The sequence below is a fragment of the Phaseolus vulgaris genome, chromosome 8 (genome assembly GCF_051622355.1).
Source record: "Phaseolus vulgaris cultivar YP4 chromosome 8, ASM5162235v1, whole genome shotgun sequence".
Classification (NCBI taxonomy): domain Eukaryota; kingdom Viridiplantae; phylum Streptophyta; class Magnoliopsida; order Fabales; family Fabaceae; genus Phaseolus; species Phaseolus vulgaris.
In genome coordinates this window covers 1,655,254-1,670,038 of record NC_143505.1, presented here as the reverse complement: position 1 = coordinate 1,670,038, position 14,785 = coordinate 1,655,254, and the positions used below count along the sequence as shown (strand labels likewise).

At 28.4% G+C, this 14,785-nt stretch overlaps 1 protein-coding gene across 1 annotated transcript; it reads left to right on the top strand.

Annotated features, from left to right (window-relative positions):
* The first annotated feature begins 10,016 nt into the window (after nucleotides 1-10,016).
* On the top strand, nucleotides 10,017-11,747 carry LOC137826399 (dirigent protein 24). The gene is made up of 2 exons (XM_068632358.2): nucleotides 10,017-10,375; nucleotides 10,713-11,747. The coding sequence occupies exons 1-2, from the start codon at nucleotides 10,115-10,117 to the stop codon at nucleotides 11,640-11,642; spliced, it is 1,191 nt and encodes a 396-aa protein (XP_068488459.1). The 5' UTR covers nucleotides 10,017-10,114; the 3' UTR covers nucleotides 11,643-11,747.
* The last annotated feature ends 3,038 nt before the right edge of the window (nucleotides 11,748-14,785 follow it).

The following is a 14,785-nucleotide window of genomic DNA, read 5'->3' as shown; positions in this document are numbered from 1 at the left end:
ATACTCAGTGTATTTTCATTTTATCCATCATGAAGCCATAAAATTAAATAAAATTAAATGTCTATTTAGAGTTGGTTCAACCTTTATAAAGAATAAGAGAGTTCAAATATTACCTTTCTATATACATATCAAACCAAAATATAATCTTTTATTGTCTACACTACAAGAAAATCATCAAACAGAAACCAAAATAATTAGTTGCAATAGTAACTAAATTAGAGACCATTTTAGAAACTAAAACAAAAATTGGTTTCTAAATTAATTTCTATTATTTTCTATTATTGTTAAATAATTTCTAAATTAGTATCTAATTAGCAACCAATGTTTTATCTACCAATTATTTAGTTTCTAAATTTAGTCTCTAAAACCTTGGTTGCTAATTAGAGACCAATTTAGAAACTATTTAACAATAATAGAAAATAATAGAAACTAATTTAGAAACCAATTTTTGTTTTAGTTTCCAAAATGGTCTCTAATTTAGTTACTATTGCAACTAATTATTTTGGTCTCTAAAAATTGGTTTCTATTTCATCATTTTCTTGTAGTGCTAGCTTAGTACTACCAACTAAGTAGAAATAAAATATCAAGGATCAACCCTTATAAGACATTAAATCGAATGCATGCTCTTTGAAAGGTGTCAGGATCAGTTCCTACTTCATTCACTATAAAAAAAAAATCATTAAATAGAAACTAATTTTAGAGAAAAAAAAATAGTTACGACTAAATTAGAGATTATTTTTTGTTTTGTTTCTAAATTAGTATCTAATTAGCTACTAAGATTTTTCTACCAAATTTAGAATCTAACTAATTGGTAGTTAAAACCTTTATAGTTAATTAGATATCAATTTAAAAACTATTTAACAATAATAGAAATTAATTTAGAAATCAAAAAAATATTTTAGTCTCTAGAATGGTCTCTAATTTAATCACTATAGTAACTAATTATTTTTTATCTCTAAAATTAATTTCTGTTTAATAATTTTTTTGTAGTGTTTGTATAAGGGCTGAATCACCCTAAAAGTGATTCATATGTATATAATCTTTATTGTTGATAAAAAAAAACAGTCAAGAAAAGAAAAACTCTCTAACAGTATTTTTTTTTGAAGAGATCCAGTAGCAAACATGAGTGAAAAGAAAAACTTTATATATGTATATGTATATGTTTAGTGTATATATGTATATGTAAATGTATATGTATATAGTAATAGTAGGGCATTGACTCTTTTGTGAAAAAGGTGATAGAGAAGAGGTTTGAGGAGAGAGAGGTTTGCATGTGCATGTGTGATGATGAGTGGGTATGTCAGTCCATGCATGTGAGAGTGTGGGGGATAACTGTAAGTTGAGGAAATCGAGAGGGAGAAAAGAGAATATTGCATGGCTTATGGGGGTTTCAATTTTGTCAGATTCGTGTGCACGGTCCACTTTTAGGGCTTTAAGATAAGAGTGCCATGCCATGTGATCTCCTAATTTATACCCTACTACTTTCACCCCACTCAACAATTCAACAATCCTATTTTTCAATCTCTCTCACCACATTTTCTCCATGCTTTTACCTTCTTATATTTATATATACTTCTACTCTATGTATTCTAAAAGTATTCTTCTTTACAATACAAAAAGTACTTTTTGTCTTTCATACATAATGTCAATGAAAGAAAACCATTAATACAAAAGAAAAGTTCATCATTTCTTTTGGATGAAAAGTAGGAATCAAAGACCATGTTTATTTTAGTGTTGAATACAAACTTCCCCCACCTCCCTCCAAATAAATCATGATTTGTACCAAAAAAATCTTGAAAATAAAATAAATATAAAACTAATTATTATACCGTTATATTATATAAAAAAATACACCATTAGGAAGTGTGGAAAATTTTATTTTTTAAGAAAGAAAATTATTTATTTATTTAATAAATTAAATAATTGAATAACTTTCTTTATTTTAAAATTTAAAAAATATTATTATATATAAAGTAATTTATGTTATTAAAATTTATAAATTGATATATTGATAATTAAATTTTTTTGTAATTAATTAATCAATATTCTCTATGAATTAGGCATTTGGTGATATTCTTACTGAGTTGTACACGTATATCGTTTTTTTTTATGAATTGGAGTACCTTTAATATTTTTATTAATTTTATTTAAGAATTTTTAACAAAAAATTATTTTAATTTTTTTAAAAAATAGTATATAATTTAATTAATATAGTAATTAATTTTTTTCTTTAAAATTTGTTTTTATTTATTACTTTTTTAATTACATTTTTACTATTTTAAAATATCTATAAAATAATCATAATCAAAATATTTTGTTTTCTTAAATCCGTAACAATTTGATCCATAAAAAAGTTAAAATAAAAGTAAATTAATTAATATTTATTATTATAAGAAAATTGAAGTTTGTTCACCAAATAGACTGTTTAACAAGAAAGGTTGTAAAAGTGGAAGGACCTGAATTTCTTAGAAGTAATTATATTATCTTAGTTCATTTAACTTGTGAAGATGAATGAAATTGGTTTATTTTTATTTCAGTTTATAGAGATTTAAAAAAGTACAAAATGAAAATATAAATATAATAGATCTAATAGTTTAGATCATGATTTCAAATGGCTTGTCCAGTACACCATGTCAGGCTCAATTAGTCCTTTTTTTAGTCTCAATTTTGAGAACTCAATCTAGCTTTTAGTATAGGGTGGGTTTATTTTTACACTTTTACTTTTGTTTTTTCTGGCAATTCAATTTTTCTGCATTTGGTTTTTAGTAAGTGAGGGTTGCACAGTGAAGAGAAGTTTTGCTTTTTTACAATAGTTTGGAGTCAAGTTAGCCATTGAAGACTAACTTGGGAATTGAATACAGGCAAATGAAATTCTGGTTCTGTCCACCTGAAACATCATTCAACACTATAACAACTTTCTTTTATTTCCTTCATTCAAATACTTTTTTGGGGAAATGTTTTAGTGGGAGATAACTTTTGTCTCACAACAAAACATTTTGTAGTATCCTTTATTAGAAATTTAAATATAAAAGAATTAAATATGTTTTTTCAGTTAACACAATTTATTTTTTTCTACTTTAAATTTTTTAATTTTTGGATACTATTACATTATAATGGATTCTTATGAATTTTTATTTAATAATTTTTCTATTATAAATATTAAGATCTAAAATTTAAATTAGAAATAAAAATCAATTTAGGATGATCACTCATTTTAAAAAAAAAACTATAATTCAATTGAAGGTTTTCCTAAAAAAAATCATGAAATAGAAACTAATTTTAGAAACAAAAAATAATTAGTTCACTACAAGAAAATGATGAAATAGAAACCAATTTTTAGAGACCAAAATAACTAGTTACAATAGTAACTAAATTAGAGACCATTTTGGAAACTAAAACAAAAATTGGTTTCTAAATTAGTTTCTATTATTTTCTATTATTGTTAAATAGTTTCTAAATTGGTCTCTAATTAGCAACCAAGGTTTTAGAGACTAAATTTAGAAACTAAATAATTGGTAGATAAAACATTGGTTGCTAATTAGATACTAATTTAGAAATTATTTAACAATAATAGAAAATAATAGAAATTAATTTAGAAACCAATTTTTGTTTTAGTTTCTAAAATGGTCTCTAATTTAGTTACTATTGCAACTAATTATTTTGGTTTCTAAAAATTGGTTTCTATTTGATAATTTTCTTGTAGTGGTTGCTATAGTGACTAAATTAGAAACTATTTTAGAGACTAACAAAATTTTTGGTTTCTAAATTAATTTCTATATTGATAAATGGTTTATAAATTGGTATATAATTAACAACCAATTTGCTACCAAATTTAGAATCTAAATAATTGGTAGTTAAAACCTTGGTAGCTAATTAGATACAAATTTAGAAACCATGGAACAATAATAGAAACTAATTTAGAAATCAATTTTCTTTTTAGTTTTTAAAATGATCTCTAATTTAGTTACTATAACAACTAATTATTTATTGTTTCTAAAATTAGTTTTTATTTCATATTTTTTTTTAATGTTTAGTCTTGGATTATCTTTAAAGTTTTTTTAACTTTTTTTTTCTTTTTCAGATTAGTGTCTTAATCCTTTGATTTACATGTTTTTGATTAAAAACAAGTAATTTGTTTTATGTTGATCAAATATTTATTTTATTGTTTATAAAATTTTGTTTTGATGAGTTAAAAGTGTTCAACATGTATAACTATTCAACTATCACTGAATAATTCATATATATTAATTTTTTATTATTAATAAAAAAATGTAAAAAGGAAATTTAAGATTAATTGAGAAGAATATTTAATTAGAAAGGGTAAGAAAAGTAAAAAGAAATGTGGAGATATTATGGATGAGAAATCCATGATGCATATATTCTCTTTCTTTGTTTGTTTGTTTTACTGTGGATCTTGGGAACACGGAAGTTAGAAAAAAAATGATGATTGCTAGTCTAATCATCCTACACTCTGCATAGTGCATTCATAGCTTTGAAAGTGAGAAAAAATAGATATACACTGCAACTATGCAAATTACAGACCGTGTTGTCATCACCATGCATGCACATATATTATTATTAATAATCCTCTCTTCTTCACACGATATGACATGCCCTCCAACTCACTCATGCAACTAAAGATTCTTCTTCTTTTTTACAAACCCATTATTTCCCTATACAGTGCGCAGCGTAGCTTCTAAGCTCAGCAAATAAAAGGTGCAACACACTTCTAAATCAAACTAACCATTTTCTTTTCCTTTTCATCAACACATCCCTATCCAAATACACTTACCAACAATATCATTATTGTATTATATTACTCTTTCAAAACTTCACTATACTACTATCAAATAATGCTTACTTGTTTAATGTTTAAGAGTAGCTCTCTACTGCAGAAGAATATATCTGGTTTTTGTTTGTCCTTCAACTTTTCTTGATTATTTTTATCATTGAAAAAAGGTGTGAACTATGGTACTGTGACATGAGTACAATATTCTGTGCCATGCTCTTTTCTTTCTCGTCTGTGCAGGAGCCTATATACAGTACTCATTTTTTTTATTTCTTTTTGGATGAGAAGGGCTCATACAAACACAAACACACACATGGTGTCTTTATTGTAATCCTGTGACAGAGACTAGTCTGTGTGGTTGTTTATAGTTGATGAAAAAACATTAGAAAGAAAGAAAATTGAGGGAGAAAGAGACTGTGGTTATAGCATAGCATGGTGTTTTGTTTATCCCATTTGTATTGGGTGGTGGAATATAGGGTGAAAAGGGGGCCAACTTTCTATAAATTCCTCCTTTCGGCTTTACCACACACTTTGCATTGCATGTCCCCTTAGAACACAAGCAAACCCTCTTTCATCACTCCAAGAACATTGTTCTTCAACTTTCCCTTTTTTAATCTTTTCTGGATCATAATTATCACTCATGTTAAATATATAACCATTTCTCATCTTTCTATGTATAGGGCAGGCGTCCTTCAGGAGGGACCAACATCCCTACAACCAAATGTCTAATTCATTAATTAATGCCTCTGCTATAAACCCTCTCTCTTACATAAACACCACTTTGCAAATTTTATTCAAAATCTCTACACACAAGTGCCTTACAACTTCTGTTTCTAAAGGTATTCCCTTAATCATTTGATATCAATATATATAGAGAGGTGTTAATGTTTAATTTAACTGTTTTTTCTGATAATATATATATATATATATATATATATATATATATATATAGAGAGAGAGAGAGAGAGAGAGAGAGAGAGATAGCACGCATATATAGAGAGGAGCATATGGTGGATGCTGCTGGCACAGAACTCTGCTAACTAGAATTGTTCTGAGTATCCATGACTGCACTGCAGGCCACGCTTGCTGAATTTTTGTGAAAGCACAAATAAATAGGCATTTACGAATATTGCAGAAGAGGAAGAAGCATTAACATATTCTCTAATACATAACTTTCAATTTACCAAACACAAAATAACTCATTCCTCCTTTAATTTGCATGTCATCAAACCCTAAATATTCCCTTCTTCTTTCCTTTTAACTGTTCTTTTTTCTATACAAGTACTAACTAGTGGTGCAATTAGGGCACATAACTAATTTTAATAAACAACTGAGCAGTGTTCTACAATATTGGTTTAATAAATTAAGAGGGATTTTTCTATTGAAATTAATTTTAATATTTTTTATCACAATCTTCAATTTTGAATTAAATGTAAAATTATGTGTATTTCTGAATTTTATAAATATTTAAGTTTGTAAGAGGATTACTTCAAAAAAAAATTTAATATATTTTTATTACTTACCTACAAAATTAATAATTCTAAATGTTAACATTTGAGAAACTATATCTATTAAACACAACAAGTTTATATATCAAATAAAAAATATAATTATTTGATTTTTTTTTATTTTTAAGAAAAACTCAATAATATTATATTAAACATTTTTAACTCGTAATATTGATTTTTGGTTCTGTTTGTTGTTTTTCTTAAACTCGGTATTATATTTGAATTGAAAACTTGAATTCCCTCAATTGATAAAAAACACAACACTATAAAATTATGTAAAATGTAAAAGAAGGAAAAAAGTAGCAATGTAACTTGAGGTGTAAAATACCATCATGCACGCACGCTTACAGTCACATAATTCTTTAAATTTAAAAAAATTAAAAATAACAACTATCTCAAAATATAATTTATCAATTATTTTTATTTTAAAATAAAAGAATTAGATTAGTCAATATTATTATTATTATTATTAAGGAATAACAACTAAATCAAATGATAAAGAAGAGATAAAAATAATTTGAATGAGATAAAGATATGAAAAAAAACTACTACTATACGGTTTAATAAACTTTTTCGTTCACAAATTATTTTATGTTTAAAATTTAAAATAAATAACTGTGTTTTACGGAATGACAGATTCGTATTAAAAATAAAATAAAAAATAGTTTTCAATTAATTATAAAAATAATTAGTTATTTAGTAAATACTTAAAAAAAAGAAAATGACTAAAATATCTAAAATAAAATAAAATAATAAAATAAAATATTAATAAGGATAAAATAGGAATAAATATGTATAAAAGACAGTTAAAATGGAAATCCCTTTTTATATACCGGTATAGAAAATAAAAAATATGTAATTTGTTTAGATACTTATTTGATATTATAAGAATATATTTTTAATTTTATTAATTTTAAAAATCATATAATTTTTTTACATTTAAAAAAAACGTTTACCTAATTATGTAATTAATGTAAATGATTTTAAATCTTTTTCCTATTTATATTCATGAGCACTTAAATATAATTTATATTTAAATCTATATTTTTAGGTTTAATTATCTTTATTATGTCATTATTTATTTGTATTATAAAAAAAATCAATTGTGTCTCTAAGATTAAAAATATGACAATATAACTATTTTTCTTCAAAACTTCATAATCAAATTTAACAACATACATAAATAATAATAAAAAGTAATTAAACCTTTTTTCTTAATTAATCTCTTTGTTCTATTATAAAATAAAGTTGAAAAATTACTATTGATAAAAGAACTAAAATATTGAAATTCATTTTTTGTTACAACACATAACTTAAATCTCATGAAATACAATTAAAATCACCAAAGATTTTAGAGAAGAATGTATGTACGGAGAATCCATAAATTTTTTTTCAAAGAGTAAATCGCAATTGAAATTGAATATTTAACTCAACTTAAAAAACAAACTATATAAGAATTTTATAATTGACTGTAATAAGATTGAAACATCCTTATAATATTCCATATTTATTCATTCTTTTATTAATTAGGTTGGAGATCACACATGAGATTATGATATTTCATTCTTTATAAAAAAATCATTTCTTAACCGGTATCATGATCATTTAATATCTATCATAACAAGAATAGTTTGATGACCTATCGTGACACCCACTATAGAACCGTTATACGAACCACTTATAACATTTAAGGTTGAGTTAGACTTGGAGTCAACTTTTTAATATATTTAAAAAAAAAAAACAAAGTTAACCTTCACCAAAAATTAAGTTTATGATATGTGCCTCCATGGCAACACATTGTTGGACAAATTTTTATTTTTTAAAATTATATAAAATAATTTGAACATAAAAGGTATTGTTGTGTAAAAAAGGTAGAAAAATGATATAATTGGAAGATGATATGTAGAAGGCAAAAGTGGGTTTTAGGTTGAGTGGTTGCGAAGGGAATACTAATTCGTGAATTTTGCAAGTTGTGTGATTTAAGCAGTTATTCCCAGTTCCAACCCATGTAATGTCAAATCTAAAAAACCCTTTATTCAGAAAGTGACTCGTCGATGCCCAACTACCTTTATTACTCCTAATTTCTTTGCTAATCAGATTCAGCAGTAATAATAATAAGAAGAAGAATAGCAACTTTGAATACATGTTATGAATATTGTTAAACACAGTTTTTTTCGTACAACATGAAGAAAAACACTTATGTTACATAATTTATTGGCAACAAAACTTTTCTGGGTTATTCAACCCCTCATATGTTAATTTAATCAACAATGAATATAAACAGTGAAATATTGGGCAGAGAGGAGAAGAATTAAGAGCAGATCCGTGGATGATTATTGAACCAATCGCACTCAGCAGCTTAATTTCACATCAACTTTCCAATGTTAGATAAGAGATATCATCACAGATTTATGTTATGCTTGGTTTTGCAAAGAAAAGTGAGGACAAAAAAAGTAAAAAGGAAAGAAGAAAAGCTGTAAATAGGATAAATTTGAAATATACTAGAACAGAACCTCAAAGACAAGCTTTGCTTGAATAGTAAAGAAGATATTTGTGAATATTATCAGAAACAGGACAAAGACTAAGTGTTGAATGTTAAATTTCATGAACTAGAAGTTAAGTTTCAGTACCGTTTCTGATTAATTTCTAGATGAAGAAGAATAAATTAATATCAACCACCAGAGTGATCCAATCCTTATACAAATCTAAAACGTAATAATAAATCTCTACCTAAAGTAGTAGAAATATATCACTGTAAACAAAAATTGGAGAGAAAGCAGAAGTATTGTCTTCCAAGATGCCAAGGGTCTTGTATGGGTAATATTTTGGAAAGTCTGAAGTAAACTTTTGTTTTGCAAATTTCAGCTTCCTTTTTAGTTGCAGTAGCAAAATCAATTCAATATAACTTTTTACAAGCCTAAAATTAAACTATGTGAGAGCATAAACAAAGTTACTTTTGAAACACTACTCTAGAGTGAGTTTTCTTACTCTGAGTGCATTATCTAACAATCAATAGAACTTCTAATTGTGCAAAGGGTAATTGCATGATAGTACCATAAAATCAAAATCCAAACCCACTACAAGTAGTTTTCTAAAACTGCTACAGGCTGGGGAAAAATGTTGTGTTTTTTTTCCACAAACGTCTCTGTCATGCACCAATTAGTGAAGTAGGAAACAATTATTGCACATTTCAACCTTTTATTTTAATAGTTAAGTGCGTTGGAGTATGAAATTGCATTTGTATGGCAATTTCACATTGTGAATTAACTTCATTAATCTGATATCAGTTATCTCAAGCATTGTAACATTATCCCGTTTTCACTGCATTCTGCTTAAGTGTGATCCATGTAAATAAAAATGTCTCTGTCTATTGGTAACTTCATTTCATTGAATATAATGGTATCCCCTACCAATGATAAATGGATACCGAAATCTTGATCATACGAAAACAGATACAAGGTTATTATTACCTCCAAATATAACTTTTGTTATGTAACTTTAGAAGATCATCCAATTGTTTATCACATAATAAAGCAGTGTGATTATAATCATGTAGTTTTGTTAACAACATATACCTATAATAATTGATGAGGAGTTGTTTTAACCAAAACACCCCATCACAGACCAATATATCCAACCACTCCATTATACTTTTCCTTCCTTGACCAAATATTCTATCAGCTCCACTTTAAGATTAAATACATACCCTCTCCTTGTACGTGTGTGTATATATATAACAGCCAGAATCATCTTCATCAATAACAAAATCCTCCTCTCAAATCCTAGTAAAACACATCCCCCACCAATTGTTTGTAAAATGGCCAATGTTGCACACAATGGTAACACTTGTCAGGTCACCCTCTGTCTTTTGTTTCTAACCACGACCTTCTTTATTGTCAACTCTGCAAGGATCCTAGATGAAGTGGAACCCCAACCTCAAGCCATAGGCAACTTAGCAGCATCTGGAGCTGTCAATCCTTCTTCATTCATAACCGGTCCAGCCACCACAACACCACAGACAACTTCTGCCACCACTTTGCCAATTAACCAAACACCTGCAGCCACAACCACATCACTGGTAGGCTATGAAGCTCAAATACTTTTATATATTTGATTGATATATATCTATAGAGCATTCATGTCTTCAAAAAAATATTATAAGATTTTAGCATAGCTTCTATATTTCTATAGAAGCATGCATAAGTATAATAAAGAAATGTAGAGGCATTGTCCTTTATTGATAGAAAAAGAAAATCTTTATGCATGATTTAAACAAAGGAATGAGATTGAACTTATTATAGGAAGTGATTTCTTAATATGACGATGCATAGTTTCTAATTGGTTTTTACTAATATCTAAGAAGTATAAGGGTATCTTCATATCTAATACATTAATGCATCCATCCATTATAACAGATAGGCCCTGCCACCACTTTGCCAAGTGGTCAAACACCTGCAGCCACCACCATCAGCCCTGTTGCTGCAGAAGAATCTGGAGATGAAGACAGTGCAGACCCCCTTGCTCCTGAAACAGAAGCTCCAGCAGAGGACATTACTCCAGTGGCAACTCCTATCCCAGGAGTGCTGCCAGCTATCCCTAATGCAACACCTGTGACACCAAATCCTGTGACAAAAGAGCCATCCTTCTCTTTCTTCATGCATGACATCCTTGGGGGGTCACATCCATCAGCAAGAGTGGTGGCAGGAATTGTAGCAAACACTGATGTCACTGGCCTGCCATTCTCCAAGCTCAACAACAACCTCTTCCCAATCACTGGAGGAATCCCACTGGTGAATCCCAAGCTCAATGGCATCATCACCAACAACAACCTCCCAAACCTTGTTGGTCTCAGTGGTGCACAATCCTCTACTGTGTTTAAGAACAGTGGCACCAGCAACACTGTGGCTGGAAGCAACAACCAGCCATTTGTCTCGGCAGGTAACCTCCCTGCAGGGTTCACCATCCAGAAGCTCATGTTTGGGTCGGTGACAGTGATTGATGACCAGTTAACAGAAGGGCATGAGCTAGATTCTGCTGTGATTGGAAGGGCACAGGGATTATACTTGGCAAGTTCATTGGATGGCACTAGCCAGACCATTTTGCTGACTATTTTGTTGCATGGTGGCGAACATGATCAGCATCATGAAGGGTTGGAGGATAGTATAAGTCTCTTCGGGATTCATAGAACAGCTTCAACAGAATCTGAGATAGCAGTGATTGGTGGATCTGGTAAGTATGAGAATGCTAGAGGTTATGTTTCACTTGAGACCCTTCTGAAGGAGGACCAGCACACCACAGATGGGGTGGACACCATCTTGCATTTCAATGTCTATCTCACTGAGTAGAAATTGTCTACAATTGAATTGCTTTCATATTTGGAGTTAAGTTTGAATTTGTGTATGGTTGTTCAAATTGGAAATGTCTCAGTTAATGCTTGATTATGTTTGAAACATAGCTCATCTTGCTCCCTTCTTTTCTTATACCATTACTCCATATCTCATTTTGTCATGCCATCACCTCCTTGTGTAGAATTATCATTATCTTACTTTATTAATACATCATTTTAGGTTTACTTCAATTTTTATATGGGGAATGGAAAAATTATTTACTTTTCCGATGTTATGACTGGACAAGATTAACATTGGATAGAAGGTTCACCTCAAGTTATTGTTTTCTTATTAAGACAAAATAGTACATAATTGTAAGATTTAACACCAAAGTCAAATATCATGTCAAATTACAGTTGCAATGCAAAATTACAAGTCAGTCTTTTAAATGGAACAGAACGTATCAGAAAGCTCTTCATCTGCAACTGCCACTGTAACCGCAATGGCCGAAAAGCAAGAAACCAAATCTCCACTTCTCTCTGCGAAATCGCACAAGCGCCGCCGCCCGAAAGAGGATCCGAGTCCACGGAAACGGGGGAGGAGCGACGGAGTTAGGTCTTGGCTTTTGGAGTTAGAGCTGAGTAAGTATGCGCCTATATTTGAGCTCCATGAGATCGATGAGGAGTCGCTTCTCAGGTTAACAATGTCGCGTCTTGAACGCATGGGGATCCTCCCTATTGGGCCCAGAAGGATAATGGTCCATGCAATCCAGAAGCTGAGGAAACGACTTCCTTGACCGTGGTGTAATGGGTATGTATGTGTAGCTTTTTACTTTGTTCTGGTTTTCTATTCTCATAAATGTCTCTTTTTACTTTGTGTAATGGTATGTATGTATTCAATTCTCATTATGCTGTAACCTTGATTTGTGTCAATTTTTTCATGCATTCACATAGTTATCGCATTTGTAGTTCTTGGATCAAGAAAGGAGCAATAAGATTTTGAATGTGTGCTTTGAATCTGGTTTATTGAATTAAAACATGTGTTGTCCAATCTCTGTCTGATGGTTGAGTTGTTGAATGTGGGAAATCTGTGGAAAATTGAATTCGGGAAAGGGAATTTGGATCTTTAGTTGGTTTCACATGAATTGTCTTAAATGACTTTATTTGTGATTGATATATGGTGTCTGTTATGTTGAACCACATTTGGATTCATTGTTTGTGTTTTGAGAGTTGCATTAATTTAATTGTGTTTTGATTGGAGAAGTGTGTGGTGGTGATTGGTGCTATGATGCTTGTAGCAGGTGGTTATGGAGTGGCTACTGGAGGACCTCTGCTTGGAGTCTTTGTTACAATCATGAAATGAGTACTATGCAGTCATATGTTGTTTGGTTTTACGGACAATAGAAGTATATGTTGACTAAATTGCTAGTCTCAGTTTCTTTCTCATTCCTGAAAATTTCCATTCTTCTCAAATGTGAACAGTTTTGTTCCAAGGTTTCTGCAATAGCCCTGAGCAATCTTTAACAAATCAGTCACAGTTGTGGAAGGGTTAACACACACCACAAAGTTATTTGTTCTTAATTCATACATGCATCAATGATCACGATCATCTAAATGACACATAACCAACTTTCTCTTTTACATAAGCAACGACGCTTAACCTCAGACTTAATAGTCAATTTGGATATGTTTTAAAAAACAGAGTAACCAAATTGATTTTTTTTTTAAATTAAATGTATCGACAAATAAGGTAATTGAATAAAAAAAACTAATAATGTTTCATAATTTTTTTAAATAAAAATATTTTTAAAATTATAATTGATCAAATATTTTTTTTAAATCAAAAAATTAAATTAGTTAATATTATTATTATTATTTTATATGATTAAAAATATGTAATTAGTTTAAATAAAATGTTTACTTAACTATATAATTTTTTTTATACTTAATAAAAATTGATATCTAAATCTATATTTTTAGGTTAGTTATCTTTTTTTATGTCATTATTTATTTAGTTAGTTATATTTTCAATAAAAAATCAATTTTCTAAGTTTCAAAAATATGACAATATAACTATTTTTCTTCAAGACTTCAGATTAAATTTAATAACAAAAAAAAATGATTTAACCTTTTTTATTAATTAATCTCTTTGTTTTATTATGAAAACCTCATTTCTCATTTCTTAGTATTATGAAATCAAGTTGAAAAAATACTATTGGTAAAAAAAAGCATTGAACTATTGAAATTCATTTTTTTTTCCAAGAAATACAATCAAAATCACCAAAGATTTTAGAGAAGGATGTATGAAATTTTTCTCATAAATAAATAATTTGATCATAATCGAAATTAACTAATTAACCCAATTTTAAAAGGTTAACATATACAAGAATTATAATATGTGTTGACGATAATAAGGTTGAAATATTCCTATAATATTTTTTATTTTTTATTGATTAAACTTAGTTCACAAATTCGATTCACGAGACTGATATGAAAAAGAGTACAATAAAAATTATGAGCCCAAATAAATAATCTTAAAAGATTTTTTAAAAAATAAAGAAAAAAAAAATTCACCATAGCATAAGTTCTCACCATATTCATAACAGAAATGTAAAACAACATCATAGAACATAACATAATAGATAGATAATTAACCATAAATATAAAACATCACTCAAATATGTAGTATTGTTGTTTAAGTTATAACTCTAAAAATACTTCATAGTTAAATTTAAGATTCTCAAACATATCACAATTATTTAAAAACAAAACAACAATATCAATACTCAATCAAGAAATAATATTATATCATATCAATCTTGCACACAAGGATTGTGCCTCTAGCCCCTATTTAACTTAATTTGCTAGGGTTAGGTGACTTCCTGCATCGCACTGATAGGCTTAATGATAAAAACATAAAAATAACACAATTAATCTGACGTATTCTCGCGGTTGAGTTGGACTTTTTCCTCTCTTTTGTGTGTTCTGGACCTTCCAACTTTCTCCTTTTAGCATATATCATTATTCTTTAGTCCAAATCTCTATTCTTTTATACAAACCTGTCATTAACACCAAATTTGAGAATAAAATACTTTTATATTCAATTAAAGATCATAAAAAAAATGTAAAAAATTATAAATTCATAAATTAAAAGTTATTTTA